This window comes from Electrophorus electricus, chromosome 8, assembly GCF_041902795.1.
Source record: "Electrophorus electricus isolate QZ-2024a chromosome 8, ASM4190279v1, whole genome shotgun sequence".
Lineage (NCBI taxonomy): Eukaryota > Metazoa > Chordata > Actinopteri > Gymnotiformes > Gymnotidae > Electrophorus > Electrophorus electricus.
The window spans coordinates 32194448-32215866 of record NC_137504.1 but is presented as its reverse complement, the minus strand read 5'-3'; the positions used below and the strand labels follow the sequence as shown (position 1 = coordinate 32215866).

Sequence of the window (21419 nt, the reverse complement as noted above, 5' to 3'; positions counted from 1 at the left end):
TGCATGGTCACAGGAAACATTCCAGAACCAGATTCCCCAGTTGTGGATGTAGGCATCTTTGAAAGCTGGAAACAGCTGATTCATATTGCTTTCTATTATATTTAACATTGCTACATTTTACAGTTCACATCAATGGCATGATACCTCTGCAGAGCACAGTAGATTGTGGGTAATTCAATTTTTCTGCTCCTGAAGGAAAATGAGGAGTTAAGGGAAAAATGACCATCATCATTATAATCATAAACTTTAGAACCTTTGCATCCTAGTTTCCATTGTTCTTCCCACAAGCTTTCAAGGTGAGTCTCTGTTTATGGAGAATGAATGCAGATGTGCTTAATACACCTGTTAGCACATGTGCATATTCAGCAATTAGGAGTATCTACATACCCTTGGACTTATAGTGCAGACAGATATGCTGTCATCTACTGAACACATTATGAGTTATGAAAACGTCTTTGACCAAGATCAAATGGCAGAGATCAAAATGATTTTTCCTCCATGCGTATCTGAAGACAGGAGAAAACATGTCCTTTACTAGGAAGGAGGAAAAGGAGAGAGAATTAAAAGAACATGTGACTCATAACAAACAGGATCCAAAGAGTAGGCAGGACCTCCTAGTGGTGTATGTGATCCACACAGAGCTGAAAATGTTAATATTTGAGAATATGTGAGAATGTGTGTGTGTGTGTGTGTGTGTGTGTGTCTGATTGGTAGACCTGCACTGCACCACAACTCTGCTCTCCACTGAGAAGGGTACACTAGGACATGATACTTTGCAGCAAGAGGAAGATAAGCTCTCTCTCTCTCTCTCTCTCTCTCTCTCTCTCTCTCTCTCTCTCTCTCTCTCTCTCTCTGTGTGTGTGTGTGTGTGTGTATGTGTGTGTGTGTGTGTGTGTGTGTGTGTGTGTAAGGAACTCTTGAGGAATGACCAGAGAAAAGTGCAGTGTGAGCAGAACTCAGCTGCTGGAATTTACCCCATCTCTGCTTACTCCTCCTTCTCTCCTTCTGTTTCTTTCTGTCCAAATCTTCATCCAGAGCACAGCAGAAGGGTTCTCCCTTTCTCTCTCTCTCTCCCCCCCACCACACACGTCATTTCCCTATTTCACAAACACACACATACACCCTGAAAATATCTGCTTATACAATGTGCCATTCATTTTTTCTCTCTCTCATTCTCTCTCACTCTTTCTTTCTTTCTTTCTTTATGAATATATGTAGAAATATGTATAAACATCACCCCTGTGAGGGTGCACAAATATGTATAAACATCACCCCTGTGAGGGTGCACAAATTGAGGGCATTCCTATTTCCTAATTAGCCAAAACAGATTCTACACAAATGAAGTGCAACACAATGCATACAATAACACAATATTTTGTAACCCCATACTACACCACAGAACACAATAAAACACATTTAAATATAATAACTTAAAACAGTGTATCTAAACACAATAACACAATACACTACAAAAATACGTACACAAAATCAAATCACAGTCTGATGTCCATTGGAGAAAAATTCAAATATAGCTATAACAAATGTGTGAATTTAATCTTAGCATATCCCCCCCCCCCCCCCCCCCCCCCCCCACACACACACACTTTAAATGGCCTGTATCCCCAAACAATAGTCAAAGAGCTGGTACAAAGCGAACTCTCTTTCTATCTCTCTCTCTCTCTCTCTCTCTCTCTCTCTCTCTCTCTCTCTCTCTCTCTCTCTCTCTCTCTCTCTCTCTCTCTCTCTCTCTGTGTCTCTGGATGGAGAGTGTGGGGGAGGTGAGAGTGTGTAAGTACTAACTTACTGAGGAACTGCAATGCAGAGAGAGGGAGACAAGGAGAGACATACGAGAGAGAGAGAGAGAGAGAGAGAGAGAGAGAGAGAGAGAGAGAAAAAAAAAACTTGTCTTCACCTCTCTACCATCAACCCTCCATGCCAGTTTGTTTACACCAGTGCAGGTTCTGTAGGTTAATTGTCAATCTGTCTCTCACACAGGCCCAGAAATCCCTTATTCATTTTCATTTTCATTCTCTCTCTCTCTCTCTCTCTCTCTCAGGCTCATGCCTCACTGACACAACACTCAGCATTCTACTTCCAGCTGTCGCAAATCCAGGAGGTCTGATTAGCACACCCTCCGCTGGCCAGATCTGCTGAAGCCATTATTTCATGGATAATTTGCGAGAGTATTGCAATGCGTCAACAACATTAGGATGAAAACATCTCCCCCCCCCCCAAAGAAGCGCTGAACCTCAGGAATATGACATCATCCAGGACTGACGGAAGGACTATTTGCTTTGAGATTTCCGTAAATGTTCCTGTGCTGCCATCTGGTGGACTGAATCATAACTGTGTTTTCAAATTTGCCTCAAAGGTATAAACAACAATAGCATGAAAATTCTGCAGGTTCTCAAAAAAGAACATGTACGATTACAGTTTTACAAATTATGCATGAGCTAGTCGCATATTTTATATAAACAAATACTGGGCACCAACAAAAACAGAACAAATTAGAACAAAATTCTACTCTATTCATATTATACAAAATCACGCCATTTGCTCCATAGGTGTGAAATTGTGCAGCTGTAGGATACTGACAGCAACATATCAATACGCTCCATCAGGGATGAAATAACCGTGACTTATCATACGTGGTGAAAAATACTGTCCACGGAAATTAACCTGCAATTATGCCTGTCACTGCCTGTCATTTTTAAATTTATTTCCTGGAGTTCTTGCGCCTTTATGCAAGAGCAGACATGTTATCGCAAACTGGTACCGTTGCGCCCCATTTCACCCTCCCATACCCGGGAAAAATGACAGCACGCTCCGTGCATTACCGTGTTTAAATTAGGAGTACAAAAAACAAAAAAACAACATCTTTGATTCCACTTCTTTTGGGATTATGGGATCTGAACATACCTATTATCGCACCCTGTCGATTTAGAGAACATCTAGTTAGTTATATCTACTAGTGTAATGAAACCCCCAAACAAACCGGCCTGGGGTGGTACAGAGCACGCATGCGCGGCGTTTGTGGCAAATTGGATCAGGTTACGGCCGTGGCTTTGGGAATTCCCCAGGAAATCACCTCCGCCTCCGGCCAGGCGGCCTTTTCTGGAAGGGAGAGGGAACGTAGACCGTCCTCTCGCACGGTGAGGACGTTTTTGGTTTTAAAATGGTCCGGACATGGAGGCGCTCGGAGACTAATGCGCCAGGGCCTGGCGTTGCTGTGACGGACCGTATCCGAGGAAAAGCTCCCGAAGCGCCAACGCTGTCCTGAGCTTGGCTTGGCTTGGCTTGGCTGGATGTTAGCTTGTTCGCCCAGGACTCAATACTCGAGCGGCATTTCGACATATAAGCAAGTTTACCTGATCGTGAAAAGAAGCGAGACGTTCTCAGTTTATAAATGGAGTGGGTGCATCGACAGTTGACGCAAGACTACCAGAGTGATTCCCGAAACCAGAGTGTACGATCTGGACCGAGCTATGGGTTAGACAAACAGGTACCCTCAGAAATGCTCGTCGAGGACTGGTGCGACAGCGGACTGGACTCCTTGAGCGGAGTCGCTCTCGGAATCGACGTCCCCTATTCCGCTCAAAACACAACCGAGCAGACATGGACTTGTGTGCGGTCGGTGGTTGGCAGCCCCCCGCTGAATGCACCCGACAGCCGGACTACAGACTGTGGCTTAGTCTGCGGCGGCGAAAGGCTGGACTCCGCGATCGGGGACTCCATCACCGAGGAGACCGTAGGGTCTCTGTCGGACGGGATCGGAACCATGTTGTTGAGCGGCCCGGTGGACACGGATACCGAGGACAGCAGTCAGACTGCGACCGAGAAAGCAGCCGTGCTGGAGGACGATCGGCTGCGGAGAGAGGAACTCCTCAACGCTCTCAACTTTGTATCGGAGGACGGTGACACGTAAGTGGCTAGTGAAATGTAATGGAAACCACAGTACTATATACTATTACAATAGTATATAAGTACACAGCTTTATCACTGTGTACAAATGTAAGGCTGGGGCCAGCAAGCTTGTTTTCTTCTTGTTTGTTTGTTTTTTTTGTTTTGTTTTTACATTTCTCGATTAATACAAGCCAATAAAGCAAACCAACAGCTTTTCAAATGCTGTGCTCGTATTCTTACACTGCCTTGCGGTTTGTTTTGTCTCTGCTGACCTTTTGACCGTGGGCTGTGCGGGCAGGGCGCTGCAGTTGGCACTGATCCATGAGCAGTGGGATTTTGCACAGTACCTGCTGGATGCTGTGACCCTTGACCCTGCATGGACGCCTTACCTGGACATCCAGAATGATCTGGGACAGGTGAGCTGGGCAACATGTGTATACACACACTCTCACACACACAAGCAAACAACAGGAAGTTTGCTCCTCTGAGCTAAATTTAATCTTCTTTGTAATTCTTACTATGTGTGTTCTAAACTTCACCATTTGCCTGTTTTTCACTGAATTTGGTTGAAATTTGTACTGAACATCTAAGAAACCTCAAGGATAATTTGCAGCATGTATTCATGTAAATATTTGTTGCTGAGTGTTTTACAGTAATCAAGTTAACAAACATAAATCAATAAACAAAATAAATCAACAAACAAACAAATTAGCCAAGTAAAGAATTTCTACTAGTTTTTGCTTTCTTGCAACCAAATTTTGTTTGTGTAGTATTTAATATAGTTAGTAGACATGTGCTGATGCAAACATGTATTATCACAATAATGGCCTTGCCTTTCGTCACAGTTTCTGATATTATCACAATATGGTAAAAAAAAACAAAAAAACAAACCAACCAAAGAATCCAAGTATGCTTAAGAAAAACTAATTGGATTGCTTCTTTTTGTACAACACATCTGTGTTTATATTGCCACAGCAGTTTTCATTAGTTTTCCAAAATCCAGGCTTTTCAGTTACTTGAATGTCCATCTGTCTGGCAGTAAATGATTAAGACGATATGTAGTATTCCTTTAAACTTTACATTTGACTAAAGGTAACTTGATAGTTGCTGGATATTATATTTATATACTCCTAGTTATATTTCCTAGTTTCACAAGACTACAGTGAAACTGTTCATATATTTATTGTTGTTGTGCTTCTTTTTTTTTTTTTTTTTTCTTTTTTTTTCTGGCCAAGCATGAAGGCGAGCATATCGAGTGTGAAAGACACAAACTGATCTTACTCACATCTGTAAGATTATAGACTACCAGTATTGTTTATCAGTATAGTTTTAAAGAAATTCTAATGGTTCTTGCTAGTAGTTTCAGTACAGTTAACTATATTTTTAAATAGGCCACAGGACAATGAACAGTAATGTTAGCTACAGTATGCATACAGCTTAATAACACACAGTGGCCTATAACCTAATGAATGATAATAAAAATCTCTTAAACCACTGTCCTGCTGTTCAGATGGGATTGCTATCTTACCTTAAGTGCCCTAAATTCCTTCAATTGGTTATCAGAATTGTGCCATCATATTGCTCATGTTGGCTAAGTTTGCTGCTTCGCACACATGGAGACTCGTCTCCAATCACCTGTTCTGTCGTTAATGTGCTGTAGCGTATTGCCGTATACAGCCACATGTCTAATAGGTAGTAGGGTCACATTATTTGGTGCTACATAATAAGTGTCACAGATTGAAGGTATACTGTGACTGTATATTTTCTCAAGAAGGATTATTCCAGTTTCCTTGAAACCTCTTCTATCGGAAAGTGTCATTATTCTTTGTGAATATATAAAGAAATTCAACATATTAAATTACTCCATCATTTAATAATTTTTGGAAAATAGTTTTTCATAATTTTTACTGGCTGTAATGTTAAATTATGTGGTTCTGTTTCACAGGACTACTGTTTCATCTGTGCTATGTTGACTTCAAGGTTTTCTGTCTCTGTGCGGTTCCCACTATTTTTATTGTCAAGTAATTGCATTACAGCTTGTATGTAAATTAGTACAGCTGAACTAATCACATCTCACTTTACATTAGCATTAGAAAACGTCATCAGATAGCAGCGTTAGAAAACAGCAAGGCAAGTGTTTGCTAACTCCATCGGGATTGGGCTGATTGCAGAATAGATTGCTACGTCCCCAGTATATAAGAAAGTGCAATAGAAATGAATGTCATCATTAAACAAGTTGATGTGGCAGATTACGGAGCCCTGTTCAGTTGGAAAAAGACTACAAGAAGAGGGAAACTTTCCTAAGACAGCTTACACTAACAGAAAAGTTCGGTTTTGAAGTTTGGCTGAGTTGGGAACAGACAAGGAACTTGAGATGTGAATGTTATGAGTTGACATTTGATGCCATAGTTTTACTGTTGTATTGTTTGGTGAGATATAGTTACCTTCAGACGCAGTGTTGTAACCTCGTCAACTTGCATCCGAATTGTGTGTGTAAACTTCAGTAAAACTTCCAATTTCTGATTTTTAATGTTTCATGTTCCTCTGTCTTTGTCCATCATTACAAGTGTAAGAAATGTTTGTTTACAGAAAATTATAAAATTACTGCTTTAATTCTTTCTCTCTCTCTCTCTCTCTCTCTCTCTCTCTCTCTCTCTCTCTCTCTCTCTCTCTCTCTCTCTCTCTCTCTCGCACACACAGACGGCCCTGCATCTTGCTGTGATAGTGGGTCGCAGTGCGTTTGTGGCTGCCCTGCTGAGGGCAGGTGCTGGGGTGGAGCTCCAGGAGAGAGGAGGCCACACCCCTCTGCACCTGGCAGTGCGAGAACTGCGTATGGACTGCGTGAGAGAGCTCACGTCCTGCCCCCGCACCCCTCCGCAACACCTGACCATCACCAACTATGCAGGTAAACACACACACGTACGTATGTACGCAGACAAAATGCACACCAGTAACTCGACACTGCGTGGATACCTATATGTTTCTGCACATAGATAATCATCACTTTTCATTACTTGTACATTATACTAGTAATATCTCCAAAAGGTCTCCAAAATCTCACTGGTAATATGTCCAAACATTTATATTTCATTACATTCTCTCTCTCTCTCTCTCCCTCCCTAGGAGTGAGCGCCCTCCACTTGGCTGTTCAGAGAGGGAGATGTGACATCATCAGCATGTTGCTCGAGGCGGGTGCAGACATCAACCAGAGAGTAAGAGGCACTCTTGCGTCCCGGTCTGTCTGAGCAGTGGTGTGGTTTGGGATGCGGCCCACACTATCTGCTTGGTGCATGCATGAGTAGCTGGTCCGAGCTGAGTGAAATGTGCAGCAAATGTCCTGGAACTGGTTGTGGAACTAAAGCAGTAGCCTTGCTCTGCTGCCAGTATTGTCTCCTGAACTGACAGATTCAGTTGAGTTCAATTGAATCAACTCTTCTTTTTTGAGAAGGGGAATGAATTCCAGATATTAGTAATTGAGTTTCTTCCAGTGAACCAGTGTACCAGAGGGGTGGTGTTTACTGTGTTCACTGGCTTTTGTTCTTTACAGGCAATATGTGCAGCCAAGGTCATGTGACCATTCCACAGTGAAACTACCAAAAGCAAACTTCAGTCATCTGAGAAATTGTAATAGCTAAGCACTGGCACCAGTGAAGCATGTAGTTAAACAAACGTTCTATCCGTAGGATCAGGGTTCTGGGCGTAGTCCGCTGCACTGGGCCGTGGAGGCTCAGAGCTGCGCTGTGGTGGAGCTGCTGCTCCGGGCAGGAGCCATCGTAGACCAGCGCACTTACGCCGGCCACACACCACTTGGCTGCGCCCTCTACAGGCCCAACAAAGAGCTGCAGACACTGCTCCGAGCTGCTGGTGCCTCCACTGCACAGGAGGATGAAGATGAGGATGATGATGACGATGGTGATGAGGAGGAGGAGGAGGAGCTAGAGAGTGAAGAGGTGAGGTCAATAGGGCATGCATGTGCGCGTACGTATGCACACACACACACTAAAGAAGCTCATGATTGCTTATTGTTCTTCTTTGACACAGGATGAATTTGATGATGTCATCATCAATGGACAGCGTGTGATGTAACTGTCGAAATGGATTTAACCGGGCCACCAGACACTTATGACTGGTGTCAGAGGAAGAGTGTGTGTTTGTATGTGTGTGTGAATGTGTATAATTACAGGTACGGTTTGATTTTGCTGCGGTGTTGGAACTTTTGTTGTTGGATTTCCTGTTTGCTGTTTGTGTGGGTATAACCCTAGTGTCAGATGGTGTTCTGCTGACTCTAGTGCTTGTCCGAGCCTGAGGACAGGTTGTTTTGGTTTAACTCTTGGGACTGTACTATGCGATTTAACCCTGTACCCCTCCTGGTAGTCCCCACCTTGCCCAACAGCGCTGTCAGCTCCGTGCTTTTGATCTCTTCCGTAGTTGTCCAGGAAGCTTGCTTAACCTTAGAAACAGAGATCCTACATCCTGAACTTTCTGGTGGTGGTACTCAAGGTGACCCAAGTTCCTGAAAACATTGCAGGCATTGGAAAAGGCGTCTTATGGTCACCCTCTCCTGCTGTTCAGTGGGGTTCCTGGGGATCCTCTGCACTGCACGGTGTAGTAACTCTTCCCTGCTGACACATCGCTGAATTCATTAACTAATGAGTCTCAGATTGACGCCATGTTTTTGAAAGCAGAGCTGTATGGTGAGGCAATGATGTAGTACAGTAACATGTCAACTAAATTCTGTGAGATACCGGTAGCCGTGCCAGCGGGAAATAGATTGTAGTGTGATGGCACAGTCTCTGTAGTGACCGCGTCAGTGTAGTGCAATTTTGATTGTAATTGTACTTTTTTATTTCTGGGGTGCCTGGGTATTATGGATAAAATTGGGTTTATGGAACCATGGAGAAAAGGACGGAGAATTTGTGAAGGATCTCATTGGCTTTGTTGTTCTGATTAGTTCCTCTACTCCCTCTGATTCCTAATTTGCCAATCACATGTGTGCTTGGTCACATGGCATATGGAACAGTGCTAGTTTCATGCTCCTAGATTGGTGGACCTGTTACTGGAGATAGGAGCGGCCCACTACTCTGAGAACTGTCTTATAACTCATCTCTTGGCAACTTGAGTCCACTTCCAACATCTTTAAAGGAGCCTAATCTCTCAGAAAAAGCTAACAGTGCAAATTGTATATTCTAGCATTAAATGTAGCTGCCCCTGTGCTAGCTTCCTTCTAACATTAGCAACACTACCATTTTTGGGTGATGTGTAGATCTGACCTGTAATTTATTTAACCACGTTGGCAAAAGATGCAGTATCAGTACTGATCCGCTCTCATAAAACAGCTCGTGTGAGCGTGGGGACGGGGGTAGCTGCTCGGTGTTCAGCAGGGAAGGCCGTTCCCCCATGACACTGCTCAGCAGCACCCCTTAGCTGAAAGAGAGGGAAGGGCAGTCTTGGAGAATGGCAGAAGAGAGATTATGCATGTGAGCGGAATGGGAAGTGTAAAAGGTTGCGGCTGGTGTGCCGGTCCATACTGTTTTCAGGTGACTTTTTAAAATGATTTTTGGTTGGGTTTAGTGTAACTGATGGAGTACTTGTGTGTGTGATGGGGAGTGCTGAGAGACCTTTGACCTCTGCTGTGTGGGCTTCTGCTCTTGATTTCTATTGTTATGTTTTTCTCCTTTTTTTTCTAGGAATGGGTGATTGTTAGAGAGTCTGTGCTGTTTAGGGCTTCACATGGACAATAAACAGTCACTTACCTGACAAACTAAACATGTTTCAAGTTCTTTCTGCCTGTCTCACACACGCACACATGCACGGAGCATAGGCGAGTCCCATTACCTTCGCTTCGCAGACGCTGCATCATTTAAAATTTAAGGAACGGCAAGTGGAGCCTGAGGTTTTGTAAACCTCCAGGCAGGTGTGACTGCAGTTTCAATGAGGCAGCAGGCACTAGGAACAGCCCAGTGGTTCCCCGTCTCAAACCTGAGCAGGCAGGGAGGTGCGAGATAACCAACCATATATCATATCATGACCGAAAACCCTCCAGTCTTTCATATTAAGTTGATATTAGCATTTCATGTTATTTTGTTGTGAAAGTGTTCTATGTTTACATTTTGTATTTATTTATTGCTGCTACTATTCAAGCAGGTGCATTAAAAAGAGTATTATATGTTTTGGCTTTGGTATTTTTGACCATATTCTCATACATTTATGTTGTTTGCAACTATAGTTAAAATTGTTTTCTGTTTAACTTTTTATATTTTATGCAGTCATTATTTTATTATATACACAATTGAAAATTTGCACATTTGTAACTTTATTTGTCAAATATAGAATTATTCAAATATATAATTCAATGCAACAATTCAAGGTGGACATTTAAAAAAGTATTGAATTTACAGAAAATGTGTTATATCCTAATATGTATAATTTCATTATCTAGTTATGAAATTACCTGTATCAGGATATGGAATTTTGGTTGTATCGCAGAGCCCTATGAGGAGGTGACATTATTCATGTTTCTGATTTCTCTTTCAAACACTCTGGATTCTGGTCATTGGCACATCGCCAATCCCTTTGCAAGACTTGACTGAGTAAAAGGTGAAAATAAAGGCCAAGAGTATGACGGTTGGGGCTTCCTGATCTGGATTTGGTAACAATAGCGATAACTCTGATGTCACAGCTTTATCTGTTATGGCACTCCAGATCCTAATTGGATCTTCGTTTGGTTCATTAGCGAGCTGTATACGTCTGACTCACCTGTGACACATGGAAAGAAGCTTCTCTGTATCTGATACAATGAGCAGTAGTTTATTTGACATAACTGAGGTTATATAACGAGTTTTAGCATTTGGCAAAGTGAAATATATGCTGTATTTTGATTTGCTGTGAAAACATTTTCAGATTAAATGCTAATTTATGATTTTTATAAATTCTGAAAGGATTAGAAATGCAGAAAAATACAGCCTAAAATGAATTATTTTAAGCACAAACAACAAGGTTACATGAAGTAAAATTACAGCATGCTCTAATCTGGGTTTATCATACCCAGTGTGAACATAATTTAAAAAAGGTATATACAATAACCAATCTGTAGATGACAGTTGCTTTTAGTTCACAAACTGAAGCTGTGCTCAAAACAGTTGACTGGTTTTATGTGGAAAAAAAATCTTTTACAGTTAGCCTCAAAAGTGTTTTCCTTGAGCCACACATTCATTAATTTATTTTGGCTAAATTGTACTTTGGTGTAGCTCTAAAGCATAATTTGCATATAAATGTATGAATGTTCTTGGTGAGCATCACCACATTTACTCTGTTGAAAGAAACTTTGAGTAACTTCAAACTTTCAACACTCTTTAATGGCATAGCTGGGGGTTCTCCAGGGAACATAGAGATACAGAGGCTCCAACACCAAATCCAGCATAGAGCGGCTCAGAAAACTTAGCTTGGAACCTGTGTATAAGTTCCATGCTCTCTGAGATGGCATAGAAGGCCACGGAATTCCCGGCATAGTCTAGGTACACGCCAAGCCGTGTGGCCCTTGCCGTTCCCGGAAGGTCCTTGTTCAGCTTGTTGTGCCAGGCAGAATATCCGGAATCGGAGCACAGCAGGCTCCAGGAGCGGTCGTTGTATCCGAGGAGGCTGTGGGAATTCTTGCCTTTGCGGCTGATGCTCTTGTAGGCGACTCCGATGGAAAATTCCCCGCTCCACTCCACTTCCCAGTAGTGTCGGAATCCGCTCAGCGGCTCCGCGCATAGGATCTGGCAGAAGCCGTCGAAGCGCTCTGGATGCTCCGAATAGAACTGTGCCGAACGCTTCCTGGTGACCCTGCGGTTCCTGTCTGACAGGACGAGCTCTTTGTAGGCCGTGTTGGGGTCAAAGGTGAGTCTAACTGAATCTGTTGATCACACATTTCATGATTGTTCATGCATACAAGTTTCTATTTTATGTTCATCTAAGGCCAGTCTAAAGATATCGAGGCATATGGTTGTATTTTCAGCTTTAGGGATTCACTCACATCTGAGGAAGTCTGCTCTGGTTTTGGGCTCCTGGAGGTCTGTTCTTGTAGGCACTGGAGGTGTAGATGATGTTTTCTGTATGATTAACTCTTAAAAGCAACTTTCACAGTTCAACAGAGTACCACTTTCATGGTAACATTCTCTGAATGACAGCCATTTAAAGACAGTCAGTGTTATGTTAATTAAGCCATGATTACCCATCTCCACTAGTACTCAGTCCAAATTAATTTTGTGAGGAGTGTGGGTTTCTACAGAGCATCATAAAAGTCATCTTACCTTTAAAACGACCTCCAGTCCTGGGAATTAACACATACACCGGCGTGTCACTCACTATGGGAAACAAAAAAGCCATTATTTTTATTATATTGTTGTTGTTGTGCATAAATATGTAGAGAAGTAACTATTCCAGCTGCAGTCCTGGGAACCCCTGCCCTTTATGGTGTAAGGTAATCTTAGTCACTAATACACTCAGTTCAGCTCAACTAGTTTTCAAGCCCTTCCACAGCTGGAACAGATGTGTTGTGGTATGGAGTCTTTGGAACTCTGCAGGGCACTCTGTCCCCAAAACTGGATCTGAGCCTAAATTTAGAGCGGTCATGAAGACATGTTTCACTGACTGAAAGACTCCAGGCTTAAAGCAAGGCGTTGGTGATTGTTTAATGAATGTTTCATCCAAGAATGCTAACATACCACACCAACAATTAAAGCTAGTGGCTAACAGTTAGAAACTAAACTATATATAAACTATCCCATAGCCTGTTTTATGTTAGGTCATAACTAGTTTCCATGCGTGCATAGTAATATTAGCATTCTGTAGTGAAGGAGGCAGTGTCGTGCACCATATGATTGATGACCTTTTTTGGACACGTTGCCTGTCTCCTTCTTGCAGATGTCGTCCAGGTGTTCCTTCATGTTGGTTGCTGTTTTGGTGACCTCACTGAAGGAGAACTCTGGGTTGATCAGGACCTTGGGCACCATGGGTTCTGGGGCCACTGACAATGCCAGGAAGTTCTATGGAGATGTTGATGGCACCCAACATGAGCAAGTGTTGCGAACATGCTCATCTTTTTTAACAAAGTTTTTTTTAAAAATGTAAAATTTGAGGATGCAAAGTGCCTTCTCAGTTGCAACTCCCTCACTCATGTTTGGAAGGCTGGGAGTCTCCACAAGGGGGCAGTATTAGCACTCTAGGATCATTTGTGTTTATAATTGAAAGGAACCAGCATGAACCTGCACCTGCACACTGACCACAGGAAGAAAAAAAAAAGACCAGTCCGGTTCTTGTTTCATGTCTGTTTTACATATGTGGTTAGTTATTGGGTGATATATATCTTAGAAGTTGCTGCATTCAGCTGTTTTCTGAATTGTGTTGTCAGTAACCCACCACTACAAAGAGTGGCGGAGCTTGTATTTTTAGTACAAGCCACCACTTCAAAGAGGAGTGGAGCTTGGATTTTCAATATATGAAAATAAAAAATTTAAATTACATATCTGAGCAATCATGAAGTAAACATTGTCACTACTTTGTAAAAAGCTACAACGAGAACATATGAACATGTTTAATTTTGTTGTTATTTGTTTGATGCAATGATGAGCAGTAGTTGGATGTGTGTCAGATGTGTTCTGACTGACTCTTCAAAATGTGCTCTATGAAGATGTTTAGCCTGAGCAGAATCGTTGGAAGCAGCATGTCTGCAGCTGATTGTACTTTTAACAAGCCCATTGAAGTAGAAACAAGTAGAAATGAAAATCATCAGCAATCATGTATTCATGTATGAAGTCTTTATTAAATGTAAACAAAGTTATGTTTTTATAAATACTGCTCTGTGGAGGCTTCTGTGCAGTCAGCCATGGGTGCATGTTGCCCATTAAAGCTCTACTATAGATTTCAAAGTGTGTAAGTTGTTCAGATTGCTATAGATGCAGTGGTGGTGTACCTGTATGTGGTGGTGTACCTGTAGGAAGTGTATGTTGTCCTCGGTGTCGAGGATCTGCCGTAACTCTACATCTCGCCTCTGGAGCTCCATGATCTCCTGATCCAGCCTTTCAACATAGCTCTGCGCCTGACGACACATTCACTCAGCATTTACCCAAGCAGATGGAGTGGATTTGGACTTCACGCACACGTAGCAGATACATAGGTGCTGAGTTAGATGGCATCTCATAGAAAAAATGCGGATCTAAAAAAATAACCTCTAAAAAATTACTTTGGTCAAGGCAGTATCACTGCTGAAATCCAAGATGGTCAATGACCATTCACTCATTTTAGTTCAATCTTTGAGGTGTAGAGTTGTACCTGGCTGATATGTTCATATTTGATGCTTTAGCATTTGGAAAAATTCTCTTCTCTGGTTTTAGTCCCACTGAAGCAGTAGACCACAAGGTCTCTTCCAGCTTCCCATCAGCACAAAGCAGTTGAGCGTGGACTGTGATGTGATGTGTTGGCATCTATGAGGTATCTACTGAGGTTTATGCTGGCACCATAGGGACTACCGATCTGTGCTATGGGCTGCCAACCTGTGCTAGGGGCTACTCACCTGTGTTAGGGGCTACCCACTTGTCCTAGGGCTACTCACCTGTGTTAGGGGCTACCGACCTGTCCTAGGGCTACTCACCTGTGTTAGGGGCCACCCACCCATGCTAGTGGGTACTAACCTGAGCTAGGGCTGCCTGCAGGTTGGCCTGGATAAGCTGGCACATCTCAGCATGCCAGCGTTCCACAGACTGCAGCATCTCACTGAAGATCTTATCACTGGCTGCTTGGGCCCGATGAGCATTACCCTACAGCCAGGGGGCGATGGAGAGCAGAGGCAGCACATTCATCACTTACTGCTCGCTGGGGCCGGCTTACAAAATCATCCTGAAATCTTGCTATTACTTTGGCTGTTTGAGAAAAACATTTAATCTGTTTTTAATAACATTTGGAAATCTAGCTTCAGGGGCATTCTACACTAAATTTTCAGCATCATTTTACTTGGGAGATGTGTTATGAAACATAAACATCATGTGAATACCACCAGGTGGCAGCACTGATAAAGCCGCACTCAGTGCCTATGTTGCTGGACTCACCTTGAGCACCTCTATATTGTGCCTGAGGTCCTGGAGTTCCTTCATGCGCTCCTGGATAATGCGTTGAACTTCTGAATGGGTCACCACCAACACTTTCTGAAGGACAGTTTATGATGTTTTTTAGGTGTGTTATATGTTGCGCTTCAGGTGTATCCCCACACTGATATGGCTGGCATGATACACAACTGAGAGTCAGTTTTGTATCAGTCATGGCTCTGTAAGATTTAGATAAAATAAATCTAAGGAGGTCTGACATTCACTTCAGATCTGTATAACCCTAATGTGTAGATCACAGAATGTGCATAATGTGTACGTTACTAAAGCATGCCAGTAACCAATGTGATCAGGCATGCATCTATTTGAACACATATTTCATAGATTATATCTATTAGCTTTCTAGCATGACTATCTGCAGCTTTCGGTCAACTCACTCTCGATCTATCACTATTGGTTGAAGTAAGGGTTGATCCACTCTGTCAACTACTGATCAAACTGTCTAGTGATCGACCCACTCTTAATCAACCACTCGTCAAACAGATTAGCGGTTGACCCACTTAATTAATCATTAAGACTCTCTAGAGGTTGATCAACTCTCACTCAACCATTATGGGCCAAACTACCGCTTTAGGAATGGAAGCTATGCTTTTTTTTCTCTCAAATACTGTGTATTATTACACGCGATAAAGTGATTGGTTGGGTCTGTCCTGTTTTGTAACGCCATATCCGTGTGCTCCTCACCTGTTTGTCAGCGCGCTCCTCCTCGGCGCTGACCGTGTTGTGTCCGCGGTGCTCGCGGACCGTGCACAGCACACACACACACATCTGGTCCGAGCGGCAGAACAGCTCCAGGCCCTTTTCATGCTGCGGGCAAATCTTGCGGTCGAGGTGACCCGTCTCGTCCACCAGCTTGTGCCGCTTGAACGTGGCCGACTCGTAGTGCGGCTTCACGTGCACCTCGCAGTAGTATGCCAGGCACACCAGGCACGACTTGACCGCCTGGTTTCGACGGCCCGTGCAGAAGTCGCACAGTGAGCCGCGCTTGAGGTAGGGGAAGGGTGCCAGGTCAGGCGACGACATCAATGGGTCACGCGAGCCCACGTTAGGCACATTGCGACGCAGCACCGGCCGAGGGGTGAAGGTCGCACGGCACTGCGGGCAGCTGTAGATGCCTGTGGGGTCAGACTGGTCCCAGTACATCTTGATGCACTCCAGGCAGAAGGTGTCTCCGCAGGGAATGCTGACGGGGTCCCGGGGTCCCTCTGCACACAGGGAACATACAAAAGAGTCGGTCATGGCTGTACGGCAAATCAGATTGCAAGAGAAGGAAATAGTCAACTGGTGTGAGAGACAGTTGAAGACCAACACCAGTATTTATAGAGTAGTGCTTAGGCTGCTGGTCCATGAGAATATAAGACAAACGCACAAACACACACATTCTGAAGGTAAAGGTGAAACCGTGCTTGTATGTAAACAGAAGTTAGAACTTGGTAGCCGTGTTGGCATGGAATGCTGTTCATGGATCGTATATCCAGCATACTGTGGGATACCAGCATGGAAACCGTGAAGCACACCAAGCAGAGATGAAACCCTAAAGATGATAAAAACACACTTGGAAGCATCAGCCTAAACTCTTGCCAGTCAATGCCCATTCCAACCACTGACCATCATGTCACAGAGAAGCATTTGGTCAAATACAAATTAGGCCAGTTTAGGATCCATCTTATTCAGAGAACTGTGTCCATGTAGAAAGCACTGACTAAAAAAGAGAGAGTCTGCTTTAAATGTTCACATCTTCTGGGCCCCGGGTTCTGTTCTGGGCCCTGGGTCCTGTTCTTGGTGGCTGGCTGACAGAATCAGTGTTACCAAACACTGGAGCATGATTATGACTGTAATTAGCTGTCTAACAATTTCCTATTTGGTTACATCCCTAATTTCAGGTTTCGCACATTTTAATTCTTCACCTGTCATGAATGACTTAATTTATGTGAACGTTAGCCAGCTAATTGAACTTATGAGACACAGGATCAGTGGGGTTGTTGAGAACTCCGGCTTAGGTTCAGCCAGTGCCTCTCCCTGAATTTATGCTGTATAGTGGCAAATCATGTGTGGAGTATGTTAACTCTGTCAGGTACGAGCCTTCACCACAATTTCAGCAGGTGTCTGACTATGTCTTTCTGGATGTTTGGTGCTTGAAAATAGCAATCACCCTAATGGGATAATGCCGTGTCATGTGTGCTGAGCGCTGTGGGAACAACAAACACTCCATGCAGGTCGCCAGTGGCATAACACACACTTGTTTAGCCTGTCTCTGGAAGAGAAACAGTGAGTATTCACACAAGGTTAGTGAACCTTTAGCAAATTGTTACACTTAGTCAACATAAGACACCTTGATTTCTCTGATCAGAGGGGCTAAAAATAGGTAATTAGTTCAAAATGTAGATCATCAGGGTTATATTAGCTCCCTTGAACACTTTAGTCTTGTAATGGATTAAAGGTTATTAAATTAATAACTAAATCTGATGACAGAAACACCTCACTCAACCTGTCTAACATTCCTTAAGTTTGCATGATTGCATCTGAATGGAGCTAGCTTTCATTTCTTGCTTTGGTTACATGTTTACTAGTGTTAAGTGTCTTCTTTAACTCCAAATGTCATTTTTATAATTTTATAAAAATCATTTCAACAATTGATTAATATATTAAGAAATATTAATAATTAATACATATAATTTCATTTTTGACAGAAATTGCTAATTATATTTGAAATACCACATACTATACATTTGAAGGAGCTAATAGAATTTAAGTATGATATGTACATGCTAGTTTTATACTATACATTTATTTATAATAATTGTACATGGCACATGTGATTCTTCTGGAGTATTTGAAAGTTTTTATTATTAACATTTATAGAGGCTGTCCAAATCTCCGCAAATTTCTAATGCTATAATGCATGTGGAATACAACACAGGCTGGCCATGTGTGATCCTATAATGTATGTGTCCAAATCATGAATTAATTCAAAGATAAATGGAAATGGAAACATGGATATAGAAAAATATATAATTTCTAACATCTAACATCTTATTTAAGTAAGGCAACTTAGTTATCCATAGCTGGTGGATATAGATTGTGTTTCTTTGTTGGCAGTCTGGCAGCTGTAAGCTGATGGGGAAAGTCCTCATTTTCAATTGTCTGTTAACTCTGTCCTTAACAGTGCCCATGGAATAACTCACCACAGCCCTTATCACAGAGTCCATATCATGGCATGAATTATAAATATATAAATATTTCCATAAGATACAGGGTCTATAATGCATGTAGCTTCCAGCCCTGTCTGATTCCATGTATGATGTCGTGTATGTGTGTGTGTGTGTGTGTGTGTGTGTGTGTGTGTGTGTGTGTGTGTGTGTGTGTGTGTGTGTGTGCAGCATGTGGCGGTACAGCTGTTTAATTATTTCTTGTAACAGTTCTGAAAATGTTGCTGAATTCAGTCTTCAGGCAGTTTTGTAAAAAGATTTGTAGCACAACGTTATGTTAACCCCTCCTATGGATGTACCAAGTCTTTCTTAATTCAGAGAATTAACAACCTATTCATGAGAGAATAGATCGTCTTTGAGCAACGAAAACACAATGCTGTGCAGAATTCTTGTCCTGAACATTGTGTAGTGCACTCAAACCTCAGCAATTGACCAGAATGCATTGCAGTACAGTATTTGAGCCAGCATGGGGCCTGGTATGTGTGTACTTTACACCAGATATTTCTATCCGAACTCCTAAGAGAATTGGAACACGAGACACTTTTTTTGGCATGGTCAATAACTAATATTGTCAATATCCTATATGTCAGCCCCTCCTGGGTGTGATTATACCACCCGGAGGTTCATGGAGATATATAGGATAGGACTGTGGATGGTGGCAAAGTAAGTGGGCAAAGCTGGAACCAGTGGTTGCCAGGCATAACCAGGGTTTAAACCTGAAAATTTGGGCAAAGGTGACATAAGGTCCCCCACAGAAAAAGAAAGCCAGAATCATCGCTACCACCATCTGAGAACTTCCTTCTCTGCTTTTTGGATGGACTCTGAGTCCTTCTACAACAGGAAAACTGGTTGAATCATTTGAGTATCATCAGAGACTGCAGTACGTTGAACTGCCACAAGAGGGCAATATGTAGCTTTTATAATAGTAAAAAATCATGAAGAAACTTGTTGGAGTTGTAATCAATTTAAGCCTCCCTTTCGGCAAATTAAAAGAAAATGTTTCCTGTTACAATTTGTAGACCATACAGACTAGAATATATGTAGGGTATAATTTGTAAAAATGTAACATATTTCAAACTCTTATTTCAAACGTTGAAATTTGAAAAGGATGATCAACTTCCATCAACCTAAAATATGTGTACATATGTCTGAAAGTTGGGTTTATTTACTGGTTTTGTTTGTTGTTTGTTTGTTTGTTTGTTTTATTGTGGCATAAGTCCACCGGAACAGCTAGATGGAACCTTGTTATGTTGCTTTTAATTTAGTGATAGAAAGTATGGTTTCTCACTAAACAGTTCACAGGAATCATTTACATTTATATTTACATTTACATTTACATTTGTGGTCTATGAAAGAATTTCTTGTTAGCAAGCTAAGGGATGATATCTCTTTGCATTGCACTTAGTGATAACTTATAGTATAATTTCTTTGTCAGTTTTAATTGAAATTATTTTCATACCGAGTTTACACCAAAGTTTACTAATTGTGCCGTTTCTGATGTTTTCCCGTATGTGAGTGGGGCAGAACAGTGACATGGCGAGGGGCATCGTCACTCCTGCTGTTCGTCTTGTGGAGACTTGGGTGAGTGAGTGCAGTCCCGGGGCTGTAGAATGGGGCTGTAGTATGGGGCTGTAGAATGGGGCTGTAGTATGGGACTATAGCATGGGGCTGTAGAATGGGGCTGTAGAATGGGGCTGTAGTATGGGGCTGTATAATGGGGCTGTAGTATGGGGCTGTATAATGGGGCTGTAGTATGGGACTATAGCATGGGGCTGTAGAATGGGACTATAGCATGGGGCTGTAGTATGGGGCTGTATAATGGGGCTGTAGAATGGGGCTGTATAATGGGGCTGTAGTATGGGACTATAGCATGGGGCTGTAGAATGGGACTATAGCATGGGGCTGTAGTATGGGGCTGTAGAATGGGGCTGTAGTATGGGGCTGTATAATGGGGCTGTAGTATGGGACTATAGCATGGGGCTGTAGAATGGGACTATAGCATGGGGCTGTAGTATGGGGCTGTAGTATGGGGCTGTATAATGGGGCTGTATAATGGGGCTGTAGTATGGGACTATAGCATGGGGCTGTAGAATGGGACTATAGCATGGGGCTGTAGTATGGGGCTGTAGAATGGGGCTGTAGTATGGGGCTGTAGAATAGGGCTGTAGAATGGGGCTTTCCTCACCCTAGTTTAGGTTTGGAACAGTGGCTTAAGGAGACCTGCGCTACCTGAAGACATGCTCCTGCGTGCAATAAGGATGGGCAATAGAGAGCCAGTAAACTGTGGAATTTATAGCGTTTTTGCACTGTGTGTGTGTGTGTGTGTGTGTGTGTGTTTGTGTTTGTGTGCGCGTGTGCACATTTTATGACATGATTCACGCTGGCCTCAATGCATCATATGAACACATCACACAAACACTCACCTGCAGGAGGATGCCTTCTGCTAAATCCATTCAGATTTTGTGCCAAAGATCAGTTTACTTCCATCTCAAAATAAACTAAAAGTAAAACATTAAATTAAAAGCTTCAAATTTTATTAGCAATAAAGTTAATTGTGCAGTTTTCTTTTGTAAACTCTGCCCTCACTAATAATTGCTAAACTATTCTAGGAATTAATTCACACCGGTCTTGAATGTTACCTATATACAGTGAAGTTTTTGTAATAGAAAGGTGTTCTGAAGGAAACAATGGCATTTACATTTCATTTACAGGCTTATTAAAATACATTTCCAAATAATTACTTATATCCCTTAATTATAAGCATCCACCTCAGACTGAACTATGAGTCAGTTGGATAAATTGTGTAAAAATAAATGAAAAGGTGTTTATGTAAAAAGTTGGTTTATTGTGTGGTAATAAAACTGGAAATGCAAATAGAGAAAACTGAGGGAGGTGGGTACTTTTCCTGCCCTCTGTGTGTGTGTGTGTGTGTGTGTGTGTGTGTGTGTGTGTGTGTGTGTGTGTGTGTGTGTGTGTGTGTGTGTGTACAAATTGGTTTGCAGAGCCATTTCTAATGACTGAGTTGGGTGTGGTGGGAGAGAGAGACAGAAAGGAAGGAGGAGCAAAGGCAATTGAACAATGAAGGCTGCAGGGGAGGTGGATGCATGTTAAAGGAATGGAAGGAGGGAATAAAATTATTTCCAATGGAAAGAAGACATAGAAAACCAGA

The 21419-nt window shown here is 42.4% G+C and overlaps 2 protein-coding genes across 2 annotated transcripts; one reads left to right on the top strand and one right to left on the bottom strand.

Annotated features, from left to right (window-relative positions):
- Nucleotides 1–3021: 3021 nt before the first annotated feature.
- On the top strand, nt 3022–9669 carry nfkbib (nuclear factor of kappa light polypeptide gene enhancer in B-cells inhibitor, beta). The gene is made up of 6 exons (XM_027028617.3): nt 3022–3921; nt 4202–4319; nt 6604–6808; nt 7027–7115; nt 7587–7853; nt 7945–9669. The coding sequence occupies exons 1-6, from the start codon at nt 3407–3409 to the stop codon at nt 7987–7989; spliced, it is 1239 nt and encodes a 412-aa protein (XP_026884418.2). The 5' UTR covers nt 3022–3406; the 3' UTR covers nt 7990–9669.
- A 664-nt stretch (nt 9670–10333) lies between these two features.
- ftr84 (finTRIM family, member 84) lies at nt 10334–16457 on the bottom strand. The gene is made up of 8 exons (XM_027028616.3): nt 15726–16457; nt 14988–15083; nt 14574–14699; nt 13874–13981; nt 12773–12929; nt 12195–12248; nt 11918–11971; nt 10334–11797 (listed from the first exon to the last, which is right to left on the bottom strand). Exons 1-8 carry the CDS (start codon nt 16278–16280, stop codon nt 11256–11258), a joined length of 1692 nt encoding a protein of 563 aa, XP_026884417.2. The 5' UTR covers nt 16281–16457; the 3' UTR covers nt 10334–11255.
- Between the last annotated feature and the right edge of the window lie 4962 nt (nt 16458–21419).

What these genes read in the sequence shown, in the direction of transcription:
- nfkbib (XM_027028617.3), top strand. Translation starts at nt 3,407, where the DNA reads ATGGAGTGGGTGCATCGACAGTTGACGCAAGACTACCAGAGTGATTCC. An exon ending in GACCATCACCAACTATGCAG is followed by an intron (nt 6,809 to 7,026) that starts GTAAACACACAC and finishes CTCCCTCCCTAG; the next exon opens with GAGTGAGCGCCCTCCACTTG. An exon ending in AGGAGCTAGAGAGTGAAGAG is followed by an intron (nt 7,854 to 7,944) that starts GTGAGGTCAATA and finishes TCTTTGACACAG; the next exon opens with GATGAATTTGATGATGTCAT.
- ftr84 (XM_027028616.3), bottom strand. Translation starts at nt 16,280, where the DNA reads ATGACCGACTCTTTTGTATGTTCCCTGTGTGCAGAGGGACCCCGGGAC. An exon ending in GACTGGAGGTCGTTTTAAAG is followed by an intron (nt 11,972 to 12,194) that starts GTAAGATGACTT and finishes CTACACCTCCAG; the next exon opens with TGCCTACAAGAACAGACCTC. An exon ending in CAGAGCAGACTTCCTCAGAT is followed by an intron (nt 11,798 to 11,917) that starts GTGAGTGAATCC and finishes TGTGATCAACAG; the next exon opens with ATTCAGTTAGACTCACCTTT.